Source organism: Leptopilina boulardi, unplaced genomic scaffold (genome assembly GCF_019393585.1).
Source record: "Leptopilina boulardi isolate dan_hultmark-lab unplaced genomic scaffold, ZJU_Lbou_2.1 LbouV2_213, whole genome shotgun sequence".
Lineage (NCBI taxonomy): Eukaryota > Metazoa > Arthropoda > Insecta > Hymenoptera > Figitidae > Leptopilina > Leptopilina boulardi.
The window spans coordinates 153,592-175,621 of NW_026137767.1; the positions used below are offsets into that span (position 1 = coordinate 153,592).

General features: G+C 27.2%; 4 protein-coding genes across 5 annotated transcripts in view; 1 reads left to right on the plus strand and 3 right to left on the minus strand.

Annotated features, from left to right (window-relative positions):
- Nucleotides 1-22,030, minus strand: part of LOC127279031 (transcription factor Adf-1-like) — a 259,928-nt gene that overhangs the window by 111,396 nt on the left and 126,502 nt on the right. The window lies entirely within an intron of this gene.
- On the plus strand, nucleotides 5,141-7,808 carry LOC127279030 (uncharacterized). The gene is made up of 2 exons (XM_051301116.1): nucleotides 5,141-5,428; nucleotides 6,290-7,808. Exon 2 carries the CDS (start codon nucleotides 6,612-6,614, stop codon nucleotides 7,536-7,538), a length of 927 nt encoding a protein of 308 aa, XP_051157073.1. The 5' UTR covers nucleotides 5,141-5,428; nucleotides 6,290-6,611; the 3' UTR covers nucleotides 7,539-7,808.
- LOC127279025 (proto-oncogene tyrosine-protein kinase Src-like) lies at nucleotides 8,297-14,518 on the minus strand. Of its 2 annotated transcripts, XM_051301107.1 has the most exons (4): nucleotides 14,219-14,518; nucleotides 13,120-13,238; nucleotides 10,575-12,255; nucleotides 8,297-8,994 (listed from the first exon to the last, which is right to left on the minus strand). In XM_051301107.1, the coding sequence occupies exons 1-4, from the start codon at nucleotides 14,454-14,456 to the stop codon at nucleotides 8,972-8,974; spliced, it is 2,061 nt and encodes a 686-aa protein (XP_051157064.1). In that variant the 5' UTR covers nucleotides 14,457-14,518; the 3' UTR covers nucleotides 8,297-8,971. The 2 variants fall into 2 exon arrangements, with proteins under 2 accessions (XP_051157064.1, XP_051157063.1); XM_051301106.1 differs by lacking the exon at nucleotides 8,297-8,994 and having other exon boundaries at nucleotides 10,245-12,255.
- Nucleotides 16,195-20,464, minus strand: LOC127279028 (uncharacterized). Its single transcript, XM_051301113.1, has 11 exons — nucleotides 19,995-20,464; nucleotides 19,442-19,600; nucleotides 19,150-19,236; nucleotides 18,573-18,629; nucleotides 18,354-18,476; nucleotides 18,046-18,248; nucleotides 17,748-17,919; nucleotides 16,996-17,095; nucleotides 16,826-16,909; nucleotides 16,450-16,532; nucleotides 16,195-16,319 (listed from the first exon to the last, which is right to left on the minus strand). The coding sequence occupies exons 1-9, from the start codon at nucleotides 20,227-20,229 to the stop codon at nucleotides 16,843-16,845; spliced, it is 1,203 nt and encodes a 400-aa protein (XP_051157070.1). The 5' UTR covers nucleotides 20,230-20,464; the 3' UTR covers nucleotides 16,195-16,319; nucleotides 16,450-16,532; nucleotides 16,826-16,842.

A 22,030-nucleotide genomic window follows, 5' to 3' on the forward strand; every position in this document is an offset into this window, starting at 1 on the left:
ATAAGTTGTGAAGGAATTAATCGGATTTTCGTCGAATTTTTGAGTGAATAAAAAATTCAAAATCAGTGCCCTCTATAACCCCTTAGTAATGAGTTTCAGAACAAATAATTGAGTTTTAAAAAATTGTTGGCCGACATTTTGAATTTTTGAGTATATAAAAAATTCGAAATCAGTGCCCTCTATAACCGCCTAGTAATGAGTTGTAAAGGAATTAAGGCCAACGCACAATAGATTCGCGAAAGTCGTACGCGAACGAGATGCATGAGATTGAAAAGGATACAAATAAATCTCTGTCCTTTTCTAACTCATGTTTCACGTTCGAGAACGTCTTTCGGGAAGCTATCCTGCCTAAGCCTTTAATTGAATTTTAAAAATTTGTCATACGCCATTTTGAATTTTTGAGAGGATAAAAAATTCGAAATGAGCGTCATCTATAACCCCCTAGTAATGAGTTGTAATAGAATTTTCATAATTTGTCATTCGCCATTTTAAATTTTTGAGTGAATAAAACATTCGAAATCAGCGCCCTCTATACACAGTGGTCCTCAAGCATCGACAGGTTCGACTAAAATGGATCCTATAATTGACTGAACAAGCTTTTAGAAGACTATTTGTAAATGTAAAAACTGGTTCTCATAAAATCCTAGCTGATCGTTTTGTCGAAAAAACTTAAAATTACGTTTTACGAAATGTATTTTTAGCATTGTATTATATACTGTTCAATAATCAACAATTATATCTGTAATGTTCATTGGTAAACCATTTTAGTGTACAGTGTGTACTTTTCTAGATTACAAAAAAGGTATCTTTAAAAGGCCCATTTAAATTAAAATTATTGTTGATAAATTTTTTAATTAGATTAGTTAACTTCTCGTTTATAAGGAACTTTTCTGGTTTAACCTCTTTAAAAGCAATTGTTTGACTGCATGGTGCGCATATTTTCTTCCGGTTCTCCTCATGAGAACTCATTTCAAAATAGGGAAAAAGCAATTGATTTTGCGCGCAAGCAATCAGTTAATCAGTCAGTTGTTACAAGACGTTACAAAACTAAAGCACGAATACATTTATATAAATGGATGAAATTTCAACTTGAAGAAGCTAAATTAAGTTTAATCTTAAAAGATGAAAAATTATTGTAAAACGCAGTTTAAAAATATTTTGAAAAAAATTGGTTCTGATTTTGGACAAAGTTGTTTTAGCGTCTATAAAGAGTAATCTAATAAGCTATTCTACAAGCTTTTGTATATGTAATTTTCTATAAGTCAAATATCAGCTAAGATTTTATGAAACCCAGTTTTTACATCTACGAATAGTCTTTTAAAAGCTTGTTCAGTCAATTTTAGGATCCATTTTAGTCGAACCTTTAGATGCTTGAAAACCACTGTGAATTATTGTAAAACGCAGTTTAAATGTTTGCTTGAGGACCACTGTGTATAACCCTCTAGTAAGGAGTTTCAATGAAAATAAATTATTTTTAAAAAATTGTTATCTGCCATTTTGAATTTTTTAGTGAATAAAAATTTTGAAATCATCGCCCTCAATAATCCCCTAGTAATGAGTTTTAATGGAATTAATCAAATTTGTAAAATTTCTTATTTGCCATTTTTAATTATTGAGTGACAAAAAATTTGAAATCAGCGCCCTCTATAACCCTTTAGTAATGAGTTTTAAAGGAATGAATTAAATTTTTTAAAAATTATTGATCTTTACCGCTAATAATAATTATAATATAGTTAATTTATTATTATTATTATTATTTATTATTGATCATTAATTTTTTTTTTGTTTTAAAGTCTTAAAAGCAGTTCTATTATTCGACTTATTTCTTAATAATATATTTAATCAAAAGGGTATTCCCATTAATTTGTGTTCATATAAAATAAGAAAACTCAATTATAATTACGAGTCACTTTATTTCCGAACTAGCTAAAAGAAACGCGCGTAAACGCACGTGGTTTCTATACTTTTTTATGAAAAATCAAAAATTTATTCTTATTTGACGAAAAGTTATTGGAATTTTGATCTCACAAAATTAATAATGTTATTTTTGAAATCGTTACTGTATTACTATTTCAACATTATGGTGTTATAATAATATAATATCTAATATTGCACAGTCAATATGACCTTTAAATTTTGTACTCAAATAAAGATTATATGCTACGATCATCGAATTGTTAGCAATATATTTCATTCACCCATCTCAGGATCCATGCAGGGTGAATTCCTATTTTGTTTGCCACAAGGCCCATGAAATTAAAATCGCTTTACAATCTTAAAAACTTCTGGATTCTTTATTTCGTCTGTGATTTCAGCACATATCATTTTATTTAAAGTTTCTGAATCGCAAATTTGTGTACGTAAAAATATAATTAAACGCACATGTGGCAATCCCCGCTTCTTTCTTCTCTATGAAAGACGATACATATAAGATTGTAAATGAATAAAATTACAATTACCTTGAGTATGGTTAAGGTTAACAGTCCATCCAGGATCACCATAAGGAAACATTGTAGGATATGTCATGGGATCAAAATTTTCACTAACAATAAGACTAGAAATTATTTTCTCATTATTTTCTGTTGTGCATACTGAATTTACACGAACATGTAAATCCCTCCTCAATTTCTGTAGATAATTTCTTTATCCTACATGACAAATTTTTTTCTTTGGGTATTTTCTTTTCATTCTCAGTTTCACTAGACAGAACTCTGTTGTCATTTTTACTGGCAAAAGTCTTGCAAAAATATGAAAGGTTTAGTCCACCATTTTGAAGTTCTTTAGCTCGATTTATGAAAAGACAATTCCAATCATTCTCTACAAATCGAAATCCTAATATTAGACATTCTATAACTGCCGGAAAATGATTTAATTAATTGTATTCAAAAAATGATATCAAGTGCTTGCTCATTATATTATTATCAATTTCATAAATTAATCTTTTAATTTACACTGTTAACCAATACAGATGTTGCAATTGCTATTTCATATACTTCAGACTTAACTGTACCAATCGGTTGTTGATCAAGAGCTTCAAAAACTACTGTTGGTTAAAAAGGGAACAATCTAATTAAATATTCTACTTGGATAAACATTCAAACACCCTACATTAAGACTTTCAAAAATATAAAGTTTTCTAATGTCTTTGAATCTCTTTGTCTCTCAAATTAACAACTGATATTCAAATCAATATTCAGCTCACAAACTATTATTTCACCCATAAAACAATATTCAACCCGCATTCTATGTAATTAATTTTCAAAAAGCTAGCTTCCACTAATATCAAACATATAATATTTTTTTCTTTTATCAAAATATATTCAATACCAATTTTATCCTCAAAATTCAAATATCTTTAATGCCAATGTTATCCAATATTAACAAATTTTTCCAAAATCTAGCTTCCACTATTATCAAATAATTAATATTTTTTCCAATATCAAAATATATTCAATACCAATTTTATCTTCAAAATCCAAATATCTTTATTGCTAATGTTGGCCAACACAGTAAAAAAAATAATTGGGAGTAAGCGAAAAGAATTGGTGGTAACTTAAGCTGAATTCGGTTTGGCGAAAAACTGAATTGGAACGTTACGGTGAATTATTTTTTTCTTACCGTGAATTCTTTTCTGTTGAACATTTGAATTGTCATTTGTTTATTTAAGTTTGCACTATAAATAAATAGAATAAATGTTTCGAAGTGCAAAAAAGCCGATTTGTAATAACAAATATATAATTTTTTAAAAAGAAATAAAAGCGAAGTGTGACAGATCCACCGACAATTTTATCAAGTGTGTAGTGTTCATATGATAAATTTACCATATGAGTACTACTTACATGTTAAAATTGTCGGTAAATCAGTCCCATTTCTCTTTTATTTCTTTTTAAAAAATAATATATTTCTTAGTCCAAATCGGCTTTTTTGCACTTCAAAACATTTAACTATACTCTATCGGACTGGGCCTATTTTAGGACCTTGCGTAAGGCAGACATTGCGGTAGGCCTGAGTGGCGTTATCGGGCATAGCCATTGGTAAGTAAAGTATGGGTTCACCACTTCCACTCACGGGAATTAAACGGTCATCACCTATGTCACGTATACAATAATAGAAAACAAATTTCTCTCAACCCAAGGCAGTGTGGATAAAACGGGCGATCACGGATTGCGTCCTGTAAAGGCAACTCGTGTACTCCAACTCAACAGGCTTGGCACGAGCTTGGACCTCAAGTAAGTCAATTATAGCGAGGGGCCTGTGTGGCGTTCTCAGGCTTAATGACAATATTATTTTATAACGCTTAATGAGTTTTTCATCAAAATTATAAAATTTTTAAATCTAAACATTTTTTAATTTATTTTGACATATTTCTCAGAATTTCACGATTACGAGCATATGTTGTTCAAAATATAAATGTTAATATTCTAAAGTTTTATAATTTTGGTACAATAAACCTATACGATTTGTTTTAAACCAATTTAACCCAAAGGTGCTGGCACCAAAGATTTTCTTCTTGATTTTGATTCTCCAGTATAACCACATGGTTATAGCTCTGGCGCGGCTGGTAAGATGAGGGACACCACTTCCCCTTACAGGACAGTAATTAAACGATCATCGACCATCTTATATAAACAATAATAGAAAGTAAACCCTCAACCGAAGGATGTTTTTGACGAAACAAATTGCAGGTGGAAATCCTCGAGAACCCTCATTATCAAAGCAAAGATATATATGTATATATAATCTAATAATAACGAGAAATTTTAAATGCAAGGGAAATGTGAATGAATGAAAGAAGGATTGAATACAAAGATTATTATAAGATAATAATAATAATAATTATACCTATGTTCCTATATTCGTGGTTTCCAACTGACTAACACTACTGCGCATCGATCGCTTGCGCGATATCATATATCGTATCTCATTCATACGGAAGCCTGTACGGCTCACGAGCGTCTCGGACGCAAGTGGCGGTGTTTCGTACCACAAGTGGCACGGAGTCCGTCCAACTTGTGGCACGAACTAACGAACTTGCCACAAGTTGGACGGACTCCGTGCCACTTGTGGAAAGTGGATTTTTTGAAGGGTCATTCACAAATATGACAATCCTGTTGCCGTCTATTTCGTCAGTGCTTTTCATTTCAAGTATAATTTCATCCGGGCAAGTCCGTTTAATGTTTTTGAATAAAAATGAATTTGATTAAGATTAAAGATGGAAAAAATTGTATTCGATTACCAACTGAAAAAAATACAATATCCTTAAAAACAATAAAAAATTATTTCCCACAAGCAAGTGGTTTAATCTATTTTAACACAAAGGATGAAAAATGTGGTGTGCAATTAATAGAAAACGATTTCTTTAAATTAGTCGATGGAGTTGATCAATACGAAATTTTTAATTCATCTGTCATCAATATTCCTTCTAAACGTACGTATATATGTATGTCAGAGATTAGTGTATACTGACTATAAATTTATTAATGTAATAACATATATGTTATTACATGCATTGGAAGTGCATAACAAATTAGATTAGATTTTCAGAAGCATTTTAATTCTTATATTTATATTTCTTTTATTCAAAGTTTGTATATAAAGTTCAAAAATATAAAAAATATTGAAAAAATTTTGCAAAATAGACTTAAAAACAATTTCTTTAAGACAAAAACATTTTGGCATAACATATAAAATTATTATTTTAATATTTCCTAACGTACTAAAGTGTAAAATTATATGCAATAAATAAATAATAATTAAATTGTATGGATTAAAAGGAATATGAAAATATTATTACTGATCCAAGAATAACATTTGTCGGTATATTTGAAAGAATTTACAAACTGAGCTAAATTTTTGGTCACATGATCGGAATAGAAAAGCGTATTCAATTTGATATGAAATTCATTCTATCTCGAGAATTAAATTCTTTGGACAAAAACGTAATTCAAAAAAGTATATTTACTTTTTATTGTGAAAAGATGTAAAATTTATGTTTTCGACCTTATTAAAATTTAGATTTAAGTTGATGTTAAAGGTTTCTTTAGAAGTAAGAAAAGTAAAAAACCTTCAACATAAACTTTAATCTAAATATTTACTTTTTATTTATACTCCACGAGTGGTAAAATTTGTCAATACCTTGTAATTATGCAAGCCTTATTACCGAGGTGATACTTTCTTACCTGGTCTTAAACGTAATTTTGATTAAAATACAATTGTTTTTTTAAATACAAAATTCATTTAGAATCAGTAATTAATTTAATTATGAAAAATAAAACAATTTTAATTACAGTTTTCAGATTGTCCGCTGTGGAAAGTTGTATTGCACTACTTAGTACATGTGTGGATTTATTTAATAACAAATTGTTTTAATAAAAAACTAAAATGGAGGCTTTAATAAAAGAATATTTTTATATGAATTTTAAATACGAAGAAATACGTGACTTGTTGCAAAAAGAACATAAAATTAATACTTCCTTAAGTAATATTAAACGAATTGTCTCATCACTTGGTTTAAGAAGAAAAAATATTCAAGAAAGTGACTTAAGAGAAATATGTACCGCTGTTGTAGAAGAGCTTTACTCATCTGGTTATAATCTGGGATATAGATCTTTATGGTTGAAATTAAAAAAAAATATGGCCTTACAGTAAAGAGGGATACAGTATACAATATCTTGAAAATAGCAGATCCAGAGGGATTGGCAAACAGATTTGCTAATAGGCTTCGGAGGAGAGAATATCTCAGTCCGGGTCCAAATTTCATTTGGCATACAGATGGATATGATAAATTAAAACCATTTGGTTTTGCGATACATGGTTGCATTGATGGGTTTTCAAGGATGATTTTATGGTTAGAAGTTGCAACAACAAATAATGATCCGAAAGTGACAGCCCATTATTTTTTAAAAACTGTATTACAACTGAAGTTTTTACCTACTGTTATGCGATCAGACAAGGGCTCTGAAAACACTCTAATGGAGTCTCTTCAAATTTGTTTACGCAGTAAAGACGATGACCAATTTTCTGGAGAAAAAAGTTTTATAAAAGGGAAAAGTGTGCACAATCAACGGATTGAATCATATTGGGGACAAATGCGACGACACTCGGCTGATTTTTACATACAGTTTTTCAAGTGCATGGTGGAAAAGAATCTGTTTGATGGTAGTAAACTACATAAAATGTGTTTGCAGTATTGTTTCGGTCCTATGATTACAAAGGATTTAGAGATGACTAAAACTCTGTGGAATGAACATAGGATTCGAAAACAACCAGCAAGAAATAATATTGCTGGTAAACCATTTATTCTATTTGAATTGCCTGAAAGAGTCAATGCTCGTAATTATAAGAAAGGTGTAAATGAAAAAGTCGTGCAACGGCTTCTTGAACAGTTTACAACGAAACCACATTTAATTTGTCCTAATTTTGAGGAATTAATTGAAATTATTTTACCAAATGTTGAAGTTGCTAGTACACCGGAGGAAGCTCTAGAATTATATCAAAAAATTTTAAATAGAATTAATGAATATACAAATGAAAGTTGATAACTAATTCTATATTAACGTTTGAGGATTTACAACTTATTTTTCTCGAGAAGACGCATACATCCATTATAATTATACCGCATGCTTATATTGTATTTTTATTATTAAACTCCATAAAAGTGCGCGATTTTTCCGAATGACTTTTACAAACATTTGTAACGTAATAGATATTTCCGAAAAAAAATTAATATTCAAATGCTTCTATAGCAAACTTATAAATTGTGTTTATAACTCGTTGGGTGATTTCATTGTAAATAATCTAGAAAAATTGATAAAAGACGCAGAGAAATATGTTATTAAAAAATTTATAAATGCATTCTTAAGAATAAATTTATTAATTTCATTTATAAATATATGTTATATCTCTATATACTATATATGTTATGTTAATCCTCAACTGACTGTTGGAAATTGTAAAATAAAGAACACGATTTTTTTCAAATTTAATACTACAGGTTGTCTAGCGACCCGGGAAAGCCGGGATTTTGCCGGAAATTCATTTTGACCGGGAAAAATCCGAGAATTTCCAAAAAATTCCAACTACATCGTTAAAAAGTACAAAAAATTTATATTTATGTCTTCTTCTTCTTTTTTAAAGTATTTTAGATACAATAAGTATATGCATATTGTTTTTTTTTATTAAAATTTATATTTACAAAATAAAAAATGTTCTTGGTATTTTACTTATTTATTATACTTATTTATTTTAAAATATTGAAATTTTTTAACATGTTCATAATAAATTATATTCACTTCACATTATTCTGTAACAAACATTTTTTACATTTTTATTACACATATACAAACTATGTTAGTTAATATTCTAAATTATGAATAATAATATCATGTTAACTTTTTATTTTGGCGCAGTCAGTCTTGCAAGAATACTTGATTTAATGTGCTTCAGCACTTACATCACAGCCATATATTATAGATAATAATTAAGATACATACGACTTATTGGTTATTGCTATCTGCACATAAGATATAAATATTTTTAAATAAATATTTTAAAGTACATAAAATATGAAATAAGCAAATCGCATTGTATAACACAATGAACATATTTGACGTAATTTTACTTTTAATTAATAGACACAATATAGCGATAATTTTTACACATGCAAGTATCTATTAAAACAAACAATTAACTTTTAACTGACAATTTTCAAAACAAATTTTATCTGCTTCAACATATTTATGTCTATGATTTAATACCATTTTGTATATTTGTCCTTAACTTTGCAAAAACATCTAAATTTCAATATATTGAACAAGAAAATCGTAAAACAGCAATTCCTTTTAAAATTAAGTGATAAGAAATTATTAATAAAATAACTTAATCATTAAATAAGTGATTACAGTTTAACTGTATACACTTAACTCGACTATATCACCGTCAAATCTTCTCAGTCTGGAGTTTATTTAGTGTTTTATTCCTTTGCTTCAATCCGTGCTAAAAAATAGAATTTTATAAGTAATTGTTTTGATTATATAGGAAGTAGTTAAGTCGTGAATATTGGTATTACTATTTTCAATAAGATTGAAGATTCCTGTTTGCTTCCCTTATAATTTATGTACGTATATTGCAAATTCTTGATCCCTCCCTCTTCAGATTTCAAGATTTTTAAAGTAAACTTTTATTTGATTTGTTGAATTGAATTTTTTAAATTAAATTAATTAGCAAAAATTATTCATTTGTGTTATATGTCATAGTCCGATATGATTTTCAGGCCAGTAGAAAAAAATTGGTTTATCTTCTAATGGCCAGCCAGCAGACGAAATAGAAATTATATATACTTAGATCGTCAACTACCCTAAAGAAATCAGGCGAGAAGCCGAATATTTCACTGTTGGGCTACTTGACTAATTTTACCAAAAGCTTTTACCAAAAAAATGCAAATAGTAATAATGTTGTATGGAAAAAGGTGTATATATAATTATAATTAAATGTCTCGGAAAGTAAAAAAAAATGCAAAAAATGTTCTCGCAATGCGAGAATGTGCAAGAATGCAATACAAAACCAACTTCGCATTGCCTATTATTATACAAATTTTAATATTTACGTATGGGCAAATCTCTGGAACCTTTAACATTTGAGTCCTGATATTTAAAGAAAAATTTTTGTGTTCACACATTTGATATTTAATTAAGTTAACTGCTATTTTTTAATATGATAAAAACATAATCAAAAGTGAAATTAATTTTTTAATTTTCAACATCAAATAGGTGACTAATAAGGACGCAATCACTGTAAATAATACCACAGAAAATTTTTTAAATGTAATTTTTTGAATTAGTAATATAAATTTTCTATTAATTTGATTGGCTCGATTGTTTTGAAGAAATGTCAAAGTTGTCAATATAATTAACCTAGAAAAACATTAAAATTTTATGAATATATAAAGTAGAAAATAGATAAATATTACCAAACACTCCCTTGCGTTGATAAATTTTTATTTATTATATATTTTTATTTCTGCTTTCTCCCATTTTAGCTTTATTTTTTCCAATTTCTCTCATTTTTTTACTATTTCTTATTTTTAATGTTACTAATTCGTGACAAACAAGATAAATCAAATGCAGATTGATAGAGAAAGGATTGATTTGACCAAGCGACAAATTGAATATCAACATAAAATAAATAACTAAATAAAAATGATTAGAATAAATCAAATCATAATATGCACAGTTTTAAGTACATAAAAAGGAATATGTGCTCCAATTTTTGATAAACAGTGTTTATTATACCGGCCTAAAAAATTAGAAGGTTAACCATCAGCGAGTTTTTCGGCTGTATCAACTTGATTTTGTCTACTGGCCAGCTATAATAAGAAGATAAACTAGTTTTTTTTACTGGCCTGAATATCCCGTTGTCTATACGTACATGAATATAATATAACTGCACAACTTCATTAACCGTCTGCGATTAGACACTTATAGTGATATCTGCTTTAAATAAAAAATTTAACTTGTTCCGTGTTGTTCAATTGTCAAAAAGGAAATAATTTTATAAAATATAGTACTTAAAAATACCTTTAAAAATATGAAGAAGAGCAGAAGCTTGTGGTCTTCTTTCAGGTTCATGTTGGAAGCATTGTTTTAAGATATCTTTTAAATACCTTGGTATGCTCGACAAATTTGGAAACTTTAAAGTGATGATGATCGCTTTCAAATTTTTCAAATTTTTTCCACTCCCATATGGCATATTCCACACGGTTTTTTCTGAATACAATTCTACGATAACACAGGCGATGGACCAAACATCTGAGTAAATAGTTGCTTTTCTGTTATTTATAAGAATCTCAGGGGCCATATAAAGTGGTGTCCCTTGAAAGTTGTGTCCGATTGTCGTATGAAGTACTGAAGGCAACTCATCAAATGTACCAATGCCAAGATCGCATACTTTAACTTGATATTCCTTATTTACAAGAATATTGTCTGGTTTGATATCTTTATGCAATATTGTTGGCTTCGATTCATGCAAGAATACTATCGCTATGCATATTTGAGAACAAATAAGAGATTTATTTTCCTCAGTTAACTTTAAATTCAATTTTGATTCATTATCGAATAAAACAGACCGTAAACTGGCACCATTGAAATATTCTAGAACAATGTGATATTCATACTGAGTAAATGATACAGCCATTATGCTGACAATGTTTGGATGTCTAATTTTGTCCATGATTTTTATCTCCCGAATTATGTACTTATCATTAGAAGTTGATTGAATTGTTTTTACAGCAACATCAGTTTTCAACCAAGTCGCCCTTCTTACAGTACCAAAAGATCCTTTACCTAACACGATTTCAGAAAAATGTATATCTTTTTCCTCAATAACTGGAACAGAAACATCTATATCATGAATTGCTTCTTGTTCAGAAGAATCTGTTTTGCAGTCAGAGTTGACTGATGGGGCAGTTTTATTTTCTGTAGCAAGTCTTTTTTTCCTTAAACTCAATTCCGTTGCAGTTGAAATGTGATTCCTTTTTGAATCATTCTGTATACGAAAATTAGTTTTTACAAAAGAATTTTTTTCAAAAGTGAATGGAATTTTATATTGGTCACTCATTGACGTTCCTGTTGGAAACTTGTTGTTTTCACTTTCTCCTTTCGTTGTGATTACAATCTTCGAGGATTTATAGGCATCATTTTTCGAAATCAACCGGATGCTTTGTTTGTTACTCAAATTAAACGCACTTGGTAAATTTTGCTTTTCATTTACATTCTTTCTACTATTTGGTTCAATTATCTTCAGTGGAGAAGCTCTTTTGTCCTGAATGTGTACTACTGAAGAAGTTTGGTTCACTGGAGGTGAATGTTCGTCATTTACATTATTTGCCCCATTTTGTTTAGATAAAGATTTTTTTGTAGTTAGTAAATATAATCTCAACGTAGAATTATTTCCTCGACATTCTTTCGCAAAATCCCAGAAATTTTCATCCTCATGAACTCGAAAAGCATCGTAAACTTCTTCGTTATAATTCCCAATGTCAACAATGGAACCTTCAAAATATTTGGAGTTCTCTTCTGTCTTAATTGCTTCTACGATCATATTCCTTATATCTTTGAGATGATATGATATGTTTTGATCGAGTTCCAACGTTTTGGCTCCTGCAATTGGTTCCTTCGTGTGAAAAAATTTCCCATTTTCATCTTGCTTATGTTTCCAACCAATGTTAATAATTTTCCTATTCTTTTTATTAACAACAATCTGAGAAATGTAAGAAGAAAAATAATTGAAAATATGTAATAAATCTTGAAGTTATATTCACAAAATAACATAATTGTATGTAATTACTAAATATTATCAAATTGATGTAATAAGGTTTATTATTATTTTATCAAATTTTTAGAAATGGGGATATTCTCCGCAAACTGTCATATTTCAGGTCCTGAAATTAAGAAAAATTTTTTTTAAATAATTAAAGGGTCTTAACATTTTTTTTACTTCTATTCCTTAGTAAAATCAGTAGAAAAAATGATTCTGTACGAAAGTCAAAATTCGCAAAGATATTCTAGAAAAAGTAAAATAGTTCTGCCACGGTGGTTTCCTAAAAGCCACAATAGTGACATCATAATGTTTAGAGTAGCATCACTTATAAAATTTTGCACCTATGGAGTAGAAAATGTTTCCAAATACAAGTTAATATGATTTTCCAATAATATATTATACAACGAATAAAAACATAACAAAAAACAAATTTAAATTTAATTACTTATAACCCATTATTATTAACCCATTATGATTCAAATGCACCAAAATTTGAGTGCAAAATTAATTCTCAAATAGTATAAATAATAATGAATAAATGATAGCTGTCAAAAACTTTTTCTTCATTTCGAAATGTGCACAAATCTAATAAATAAAATCGTGAAAATTCGTTCATTTTTGAAAAAAAACATTAATATGAACAATATGTAAGACATTTTATTATATGATTTTCGGAAAGAGCGTACGCAAATTCGTTGGATATAGGTTTTCCAAAAAAAGGGACGTTAATTTGTCAATACTCAGTTGATATAGGTTAGGGACATAAATATGACAGTTTGCGGAGAATCACCAATATATATTTACCTTATTAGAAGCTTTTTTGACTTCTGAGTTTTTTGCCGGGAAGAATTTTTCTTCTTTGTTGATAACGTCCATTATTTCGTTTATTCTTTTCATTTTAATATTACTTTTATTGTCTGGATCTACAAAAAATGCATCCAAATATTATGCTAATAATTTAATTTAGCGGAGGGTGAAGTAATTCCAACACCCCCTACTATATTGCCTATGAGAAGACATAAAAAATGGCATAATTATTTTCTAAAGCAGTAACAAAAAACTAACATTTTAGCAACACGTAAAATTCGGTACCAGTTATTTAAAAAATAATTTGCTAAAATACTAAAATGACTAATTAAATCTATTCATTTTTTAAACGTAATATACAATAGTTGTAATATTATAAAAATATTTGCATTGGAAAAGATGAAAGCACAATTAAAAGAATGATATATTAAAAGGGCGTTTTCTTAGCTATTTTCATAAGGAAACAATTGACTTTTCGCGAAATCGTGACAAAAATTTTTCAATTATTTATTAAACAGATAAATTTAGGTTTAATATAAATTATAAATAACTCACTCTATTAGTAAAATATCAAATATTACATTAAAAATATGATATTATTTCTTTGTTGCCACAATATTTTATTAAAATAATAGAAAAATAATTGAACCATCGGTAATAGGAACATTTACCCTATAGATTTTTTTTACATTCTTTACCCGGCAAAAAAAGTTTGAACGAAATCTAATTTTGGTCGAAAAATGCCGCCAATATTGGGAGAAAATATATTCACGGATTTTTTTACTTGACATTATGCCAAAAGCACAACATCACTCTACTATAGTTAAAAAATATTAAAAGATTTTATCAAATAATAATAATTTATAATTTTTACTGACGCAATACATATGCTCCGACTCACTTTTAACCGAATGTATTTGTTTTTTTTTTAATTTTTATAAAAAAATATATTTTTCAAAAATTTTAATTTCACGCATTTTCTGAAAATCTAATCTAATTTGTTATGCACTTCCAATGCATGTAATAACATATATGTTATTACATTAATAAATTTATAGTCAGTATACAGTAATCTCTGACATACATATATACGTACGTTTAGAAGGAATATTGATGACAGATGAATTAAAAATTTCGTATTGATCAACTCCATCGACTAATTTAAAGAAATCGTTTTCTATTAATTGCACACCACATTTTTCATCCTTTGTGTTAAAATAGATTAAACCACTTGCTTGTGGGAAATAATTTTTTATTGTTTTTAAGGATATTGTATTTTTTTCAGTTGGTAATCGAATACAATTTTTTCCATCTTTAATCTTAATCAAATTCATTTTTATTCAAAAACATTAAACGGACTTGCCCGGATGAAATTATACTTGAAATGAAAAGCACTGACGAAATAGACGGCAACAGGATTGTCATATTTGTGAATGACCCTTCAAAAAATCCACTTTCCACAAGTGGCACGGAGTCCGTCCAACTTGTGGCAAGTTCGTTAGTTCGTGCCACAAGTTGGACGGACTCCGTGCCACTTGTGGTACGAAACACCGCCACTTGCGTCCGAGACGCTCGTGAGCCGTACAGGCTTCCGTACATTCATCATAAGAGTGAGAACTTATTAAACTTTTATCTCTCTTTATAGGAGAGAACGCATTAGAATCCCCCACAAAATGTCTCGAATGCTGCCATCTGTCGGTGCACTTCATCAACTTGCGATTTGCTGTCGGTATATACTGTTCCAGTATACATTGTTTTAGAGAACTATTATTCATTTAATTTTAATAATAATGCAATTATAATTTCTCTTTTTAATAATAAAAGTACATTTTTCACTATTTTTTACTACTTTTTACATATTATTTCTCTACATTTACTTTTCTTTTTGTTTATATACAGACAAAATCTTTACCAGTTTCATAAAAATATACACAACAAACAGACGACACAATATTATTCTTATGGGGAAGAAAATTTGTTTCCACTTTCATCAATTTTATTCATATTTTAAACATGGAAAACGCTTGTTGCCATATAATAAAATTAAAATGTGTGTTGATAATTAATTTTGTTATATATTTGATTCAATTGCATTGATAGATTCTCTCAATTCGTGATAAAAGATAAAATTTGAGGTTAGTTGTGTTTGTTTAGTAAATTGAAATATTTTACTGCTGCAGTAATTCCCACTTAAAATATATATATTTTATATCTTTTTTAATAACATGCATACTGGATATTGTTTAATAATGTTAAAATGTAAAATGTGATTAGTAAACAAACTTTTCTAACCTCAATATTTATATTTTATCACGAATTCAGAGAATCTATCAATGCAAATGAATCAAATATATAACAAAATTAAATATCAACACACATTTTAATTTTATTATATGGCAACAAGCGTTTTCCATGTTTAAAATATGAATAAAACTGATGAAAGTGGAAAAAATATTCTTCCTCATAAGAATAACATTGTGTCGTCTGTTTGTTGTCCCTCCAGGCCTCTGACGTAGTGAAATATCTATTTAATATTTGGATTTATGCAAATATTATAACGACAGAGAACCTTATCCCAGTCAGCACATAAGTTTGCGGCAACCTTGCCTCAAGATTGCAGTGCAAGGTTGGCAAGCTTGCACTGCAAGCCTGTTGCAAGGTTGTCGCAAGTATCAAAATGGCCGGAGTTTTGCAAGCTTGTTTGGCAAGGTTGCATTGTAAGTTTGTCGCGAGGTTAGAACGTAAGTTTGCCTTAAGGTTGGAGCGTAGGATTGCCTCAAAGTTTTAATGTAAGATTGTTGTAAATTTGTAATAAGAGATTGACAAAAAGTTAACAGCTATTCCGAAGTTTATTATGTAAACACATTTTATGCACTTACTGAAGTATGTAAAACATTTATAAAAGTGTATAGTTAATATATAAAATAGCAGAAAAATAGTGTAGATAGGACATTTTTAAATAAATATTTTATTCTGAATTGCAAAAATATCATTTTTATTTTAAAATAATAATAAAAACATTTTTATAATTAAAATACAACATTTATTTTTTATTAAATTTTAAAAATTTAATTCTGTTATTATGCTTTTTATCTTTTAGTATTAGCTTTCTTTTACAAAGACTTATGCAACTGTAATTATTTATGAAACGTTTTAAAAATTAAACTTTGTTTTTCAGTTCCATGTTCAACCATAATCTGCAACAATAGAAAAATAAATGCAATTTAGAATTGTATTTAAGTAAAAAAATAAGTCGATTTATTTTTTTAGAGGTAATAAAAATTGAAATCTATACTAGCAGAATTATTTGTAAATTTAAATACTTACACTTAAAGAAGTATCAATTTCAAGGTGGTTTCTCACCATCCGCATCAATAGAAATATCTTCATTTACTTCTTATAATTGCACCCTACAATATAAGAAGAAGTAAATTAATTATCTTGTATTTAATAATCTTATTCTATTATATTATTATTACATTAATAATCTTATTCTATTATATTATTATTACATTAATAATCTTATTCTATTATATTATTATTACATTAATAATCTTATTCTTTTGTCAATAATTTAATAAATAATCAATTTGTAAAGAAAACAGTTAAAAGAGAGTATAAGGTTTTAAAAATATAAATTAAGAATAATATAAAAATTCGAAGAAGTATGCTTCATAAGAAACTATGTTATTGAGATATTTACGTTTAGGCAATTATTATTTAATCGTCATCCTCCTCAAAAGTGATTTGAAGATTATGGGCAGCTTCTCCTTTTTCTAATTTCTCCCTAGATTGAAAAAAAATTTTAAACTTATTAACTCTTAATATAAAGTTAATATTCACAATGATTTTGATAAATGTTTTTAATCTTACTCTAAACGCTTCTGCCTATTAGAGCATTGCTGCAACCATTTGCCAATACATTCTGCTGTATCTTCAACTGTCGATGTCTTATCCATTTTTCTCATGGCTTCTATATAAAAAATAAGAGTTTGAAAATAAAAATTGTCATAGTTTGAAAAATCTGTAATTTATTTTATAATAATTTTCTATCTTGAATATATATTTTTAAAAACATAACATTAATCAGGGTGTCTACTACTTTGGTTCAACAAAATTTCCGGTTATTTCTCAGTTTTTCCGGCTATATCCTAATTTTTTACCGGAATTTTTCTCATGAAATTTAAATTTAAGTATTCAATTTTATTAACATTATACTGATAATAATTGAACTTCTGCTAGGAGTTTTACTATTTCCAAAAGTAATTAAACCTATGTAAAGGATGTTATAATTTATGAAAAATTTTAATAAACTTCTTGATAAGAATTCAATTATTTAAAAAAAAATTATTTATTATTTTTTATTATTTTTTCAAATTCCAGGGCATTTCTAGAAATTCCAGGACTTTAAGGACCAGTAGACATCCTAGTATGTTAAGTGATTTAAGGTTAAGGCTTCTATTATAAGACCATCAATGATACACCATAATTTATTGTTTAAAACGAATAGAATTATGCATTAATGTCGAAATATAGGACCGTTCACCTTTTTTAAAAAAAGAAAGAAACAATTGAATCATACAAAACCAGTTGTAATTGAAAAAATATAAAATATTTTTTCTTACCTTGAATTACTATATAAATACGCAATTGATCAAATGGCGGTTTCGGTGTGACTTTGCCCATTCCTTTTAAAGTAAACAATTGCCCGGCTTTGAATGTTAATAAATTGTTTAGAATATTAGTAACAGTCATACTTGTTGTTCGACTTTTTCCTAACTTTACAATACTGGAAACCTAAAACATAAAAAAACGAAAATTATCAAGCCGATAGCTTATGCAAACAAAATTACATTCCTTAATTTTTTATTTTAAAAAACATGTATGTAAAAATAAATTCCAAAAATAAAATTAATGAATTACCACTTTATTAAAAAAACGTTTAGATTTTAGTTTATCTTCAACCCTGTTCATTTCGGCTGCATCTGGTATAGGAAATGATTTTAAGTCATCATCTTTATTGGAAAAAGATGGTGAGTCCTCTGTTTCATCGTTAGACTTTTTTGTATCAACCTTTAAAGAAACAGAGTGTAAACCTTTTAAGACAACTGCCGTTGATTTTTTCACTAAAAAAAATTAGTATAAATGTAAATATGCACCAATGATTTTGCATTTATAGACGATTAGAAACATTTACTTGGTCAGAAAAATTAAGAAAATTATATTCTTACATGCATTTAATATTTTTTCTTCAAATGCCGATTGAGATATATCGAATGCACTTTCTAAAGAAGCTGCAGTTTGAGTTATGATCGAATCAATGTGTGCAGAATCAGAACCAAAATTTCCAGCGTCTAAAATAACATATAATTATAATATACAAAATATTTTATTTTATTTACAATATAACAAAATGAAAAAAAATTTGTAAAATATTAACGAATTATTACTTTCGTTATCATTGATTGAAACTTCTTCTGAATCTGATGGTGTTGTATTTAATTCACCTAAAGAGAAAACATTTATATTTTACTTCATGTTACATATATTACCGATGGAATGGTAATATATTTATAATATATATAATAAATATATATATATTTGAAAGAATTTTTTAAATAATTTCTTTTAAGTTTTTAGAATAATCACTTCTTTTAAAAATTATGATTAAATACTTTATAATTGAAGATTATTAAAACTGTTTTTAATATAATTGAATCACTGTAAAAAATTTTATTATCTTAGAAATAATTTAATTCTGGCAAAGAATTTTACTAATTTTTAAAAATAATTGAATTGTTTCCAAGAATTTATTAGAAGTTTGGAAAATAAATGAATTTTTTTGTAATGTTTGATTAAAAATTGGAAAAAATTGGATTGAATTCTTCTATGAAATTTTATTGAAAAATTAACAATAGAATTTTTATAAGCAAATTGTAATTTTTGATTTTGAGTGTAATTAATAAAAATCATAATTTAAAGATTAATATGAACTACTAAATATTCACAATAATAGTTTTTTACTACCTTCATTAACAGCATTGGAATTGACTTGTGCGATTTGAGACGATTCTGAAGCATTCGGAATAACAAGCTGGCGTGTATTTATTTCTCCTATAGAATGAAAAGTAACTTGTGAAAAATATATTTCTCTTAATTTACAAAACACTTTCTAATAAATAAATTTTAATTTTATTAATAATTTTAAAGAACAATTTTAATAAAGGGAGATTGTTAAGTTTTTCAAAAGCAAAATTGAATATTTGAAGAATAATTAAAACAATATATCATGCATAATCTAATTATTGTAATTTGTTACCACAAAACTTTTTTTTGTTTACAAGCTCAGCCATTTTTTCAGTCATTTTCCTCTTGTTCCGTGATTTTTTTAATTTTTCATAATTTTTTAATTCGTCGGTTGACACATCCGACAGTTCTATGTGTAACTCAAGTTTCTTTTGAGCCATTTCGAAAGTCACTGAAAAAAAACAATTTCTTCTTGCGTCACATTTTTTTCTATTTTAATAAAAAAAATATACTAGAAATGAGTAATACAAAATATTAAATTCCAAGTAAAAACAAAAGTTCACACTTAATTAAAATATGTAATTATGAATTTATATTTTATCCTAGTAAAAATTTCGATAAAATATGATATAGTTTTGTTAATATTTTATTTAATACATCATTTTGTTTGCAATTTATTTGAAATAAAAAAGAAAAAATTAATTTTTAGTATACAACATTGCTTATATGTTAATAAATAATACAAAATAAATATAAATGAATAAGAAGAATATAAAAGAATTATAATAAATAACTAAATAAATATTACTATTTAAAAATAGTTTTAAGAGATAAAAAAAACTTACTCGCGTAGCAGCAAAATTTTACTACTTCAAACGGATGTCCATTCTTATCCACCCACTCCTTGTAATTGACATCTGATAAATTTTTAAGTAATCGATGTATTTCTGTTTTTGTTAAGTGGTATGGAAAGTAACATGATACCATTGTATCTTCATGAAATATTCCCCAATTAGTGTTCACAATCATGTATCCGTCCTCAAACAGTACGACAGCATAAGGCCATCTCTCACTATCCATATTGTAAATTATTATTAAAAAAACTTGTCACAAAAGGAAACCAAATGTTTAATAAAACACAAATTACAGACGAGAATCGACGCACGTGTTGCTCGATAGAACTAAAACATGTGAGAGCCTGTTGAGAGATTCGCCGGTTAGTCAAGCAAACTTAAAATGCGCATGCGTTACTTACAAAATAGATTTTAAAATTTATATAATTTGCTGAATTGTTTAACTATTTTAGAAAGACATTACTTAGAAATTAATATTTTATGAATTATAGTAAAATATTACATGTTAAAAGTTAGCATAACAAAAAATAAATAATAATTTAATGTAACGCATGCGCATTGACGATCTTGAGCGATTTCAAATTTACAATTTCCTGTTGTCTATAACCTAACAAATTTCTTCTTACAACGTAGCCATATTTGCCGGCATGCTTCGTGTCATGTTTGAAATAAACGAAAACCTCTTTGCGGAAATTTTCTAAACGGTCGTGTGCATCTTAAGAATTTATTCAATCATTTTTCTACTTTATTATTGTTGTAAGTTGAGAATAAAAGTGTTTACAAGAAAAGTTAAATGACATGGAGAAAAAAGAAACAAAGAAAAGTTTTTCGCACGGATATTCAGAGAGAAATTTACGAAGAATTATTAAACAAAGAGTAGAGGAGGATTGCCGACAAATATTTATTTCGGAGGATAAAGTTTGCAGGTATGTGTCTTGAACATATGGTAATTTCAAATGTTGATCAATACAAATTAATTACTAACACAGAAAACAATTTTTTTCAAGAAAAAATTGGTAGATGGGGGCACAACAGGGAAAATAAAAGTGATAGTTTATTTCGTCTATTTATTGTTTTATTTATTTGTGTGATGTTCATTAATCCTTATTAGTTTTTCGTCTTCTGTTTGTCATTCATGACAAACATCAATCATATATGTATATAAATATTTCCAATTTAGTAGGGAAATAAATTTTTCGTCACTTAAGTGAGGTAATGTCAGGAAACAAACTTTGTCAGAGAAATTATAAGAAAATTGAGATTTTTTTCGACTTTTTTCTAAACATTGAAACAAAATACAACAATTTTTAGTAAAGAAGTGCAACTTATTTTGATTTTTTAATGCGAAAAATAACTATAAACAAATCTTTCAAAACTTGTTTTTGAATAATTTTATAACGTAATTAAATTTTTCAAATGTATCTATATTAAATATATTTTTGGATAATTAAAATTTTGTACAATTTAATTATAATACATAATAGATTTATCAAAAATTGTATCTTATGAAAAATATTTTTAAAAACTAATTATTAGAATTGTTTTATACTAATTTTTGAGGATCTAATTATAATTGGATCTTAAAAAATTTTTCGTTGCTCTGCGTCGACACCAGCTTCAGGGACCTTCTTATTCGAACATTGTAAAAAAATTAATATTTACTTTTTAGACTTAATAAAATTTTTTAAAATTCATGGTCCTGTTTATAATAAAATTCTTTTAAAAATTTACTATTTTCATTTATGTTTTTTAAAAGTTTACTTATTTTTTAAAGATTTTATTACATTTTCATTGATTGGAAATTTTTTAAAATTGAATTTATAATTTTTTGAAAACATTATAAGACTTTAATAATTTAAGAGAAAACTTTGGGGGTTTGCAATTATTATAAAAAATTGATTTTTTGCATTTAAATAACTGAAAGCTAGAATCATTTGAAAAATATTAATTTTATTTAAATAATTTTTTTATTATAATTATGTATCATCCATTTATGTTTTAATTTGGGCTTAACAGATTTGTAATAA

Excerpts from the sequence above, each read along its gene's own strand:
- LOC127279025 (XM_051301106.1), bottom strand. The coding sequence starts at position 14,456 with ATGAATTTGATTAAGATTAAAGATGGAAAAAATTGTATTCGATTACCA. Across the intron at positions 13,239-14,218 it reads CATCAATATTCCTTCTAAAC|ATCCAGACAATAAAAGTAAT; the intron begins GTACGTATATAT and ends CATTTTTTGTAG. Across the intron at positions 12,256-13,119 it reads TCAAAAAAGCTTCTAATAAG|ATTGTTGTTAATAAAAAGAA; the intron begins GTAAATATATAT and ends TACATTTCTCAG.
- LOC127279028 (XM_051301113.1), bottom strand. The coding sequence starts at position 20,229 with ATGGATAGTGAGAGATGGCCTTATGCTGTCGTACTGTTTGAGGACGGA. Across the intron at positions 17,096-17,747 it reads TATTTATATAGTAATTCAAG|AAGCCATGAGAAAAATGGAT; the intron begins GTAAGAAAAAAT and ends TTTTTTATATAG. Across the intron at positions 16,910-16,995 it reads AATAGGCAGAAGCGTTTAGA|GGAGAAATTAGAAAAAGGAG; the intron begins GTAAGATTAAAA and ends TTTTCAATCTAG.
- LOC127279030 (XM_051301116.1), top strand. The coding sequence starts at position 6,612 with ATGGTTGAAATTAAAAAAAAATATGGCCTTACAGTAAAGAGGGATACA.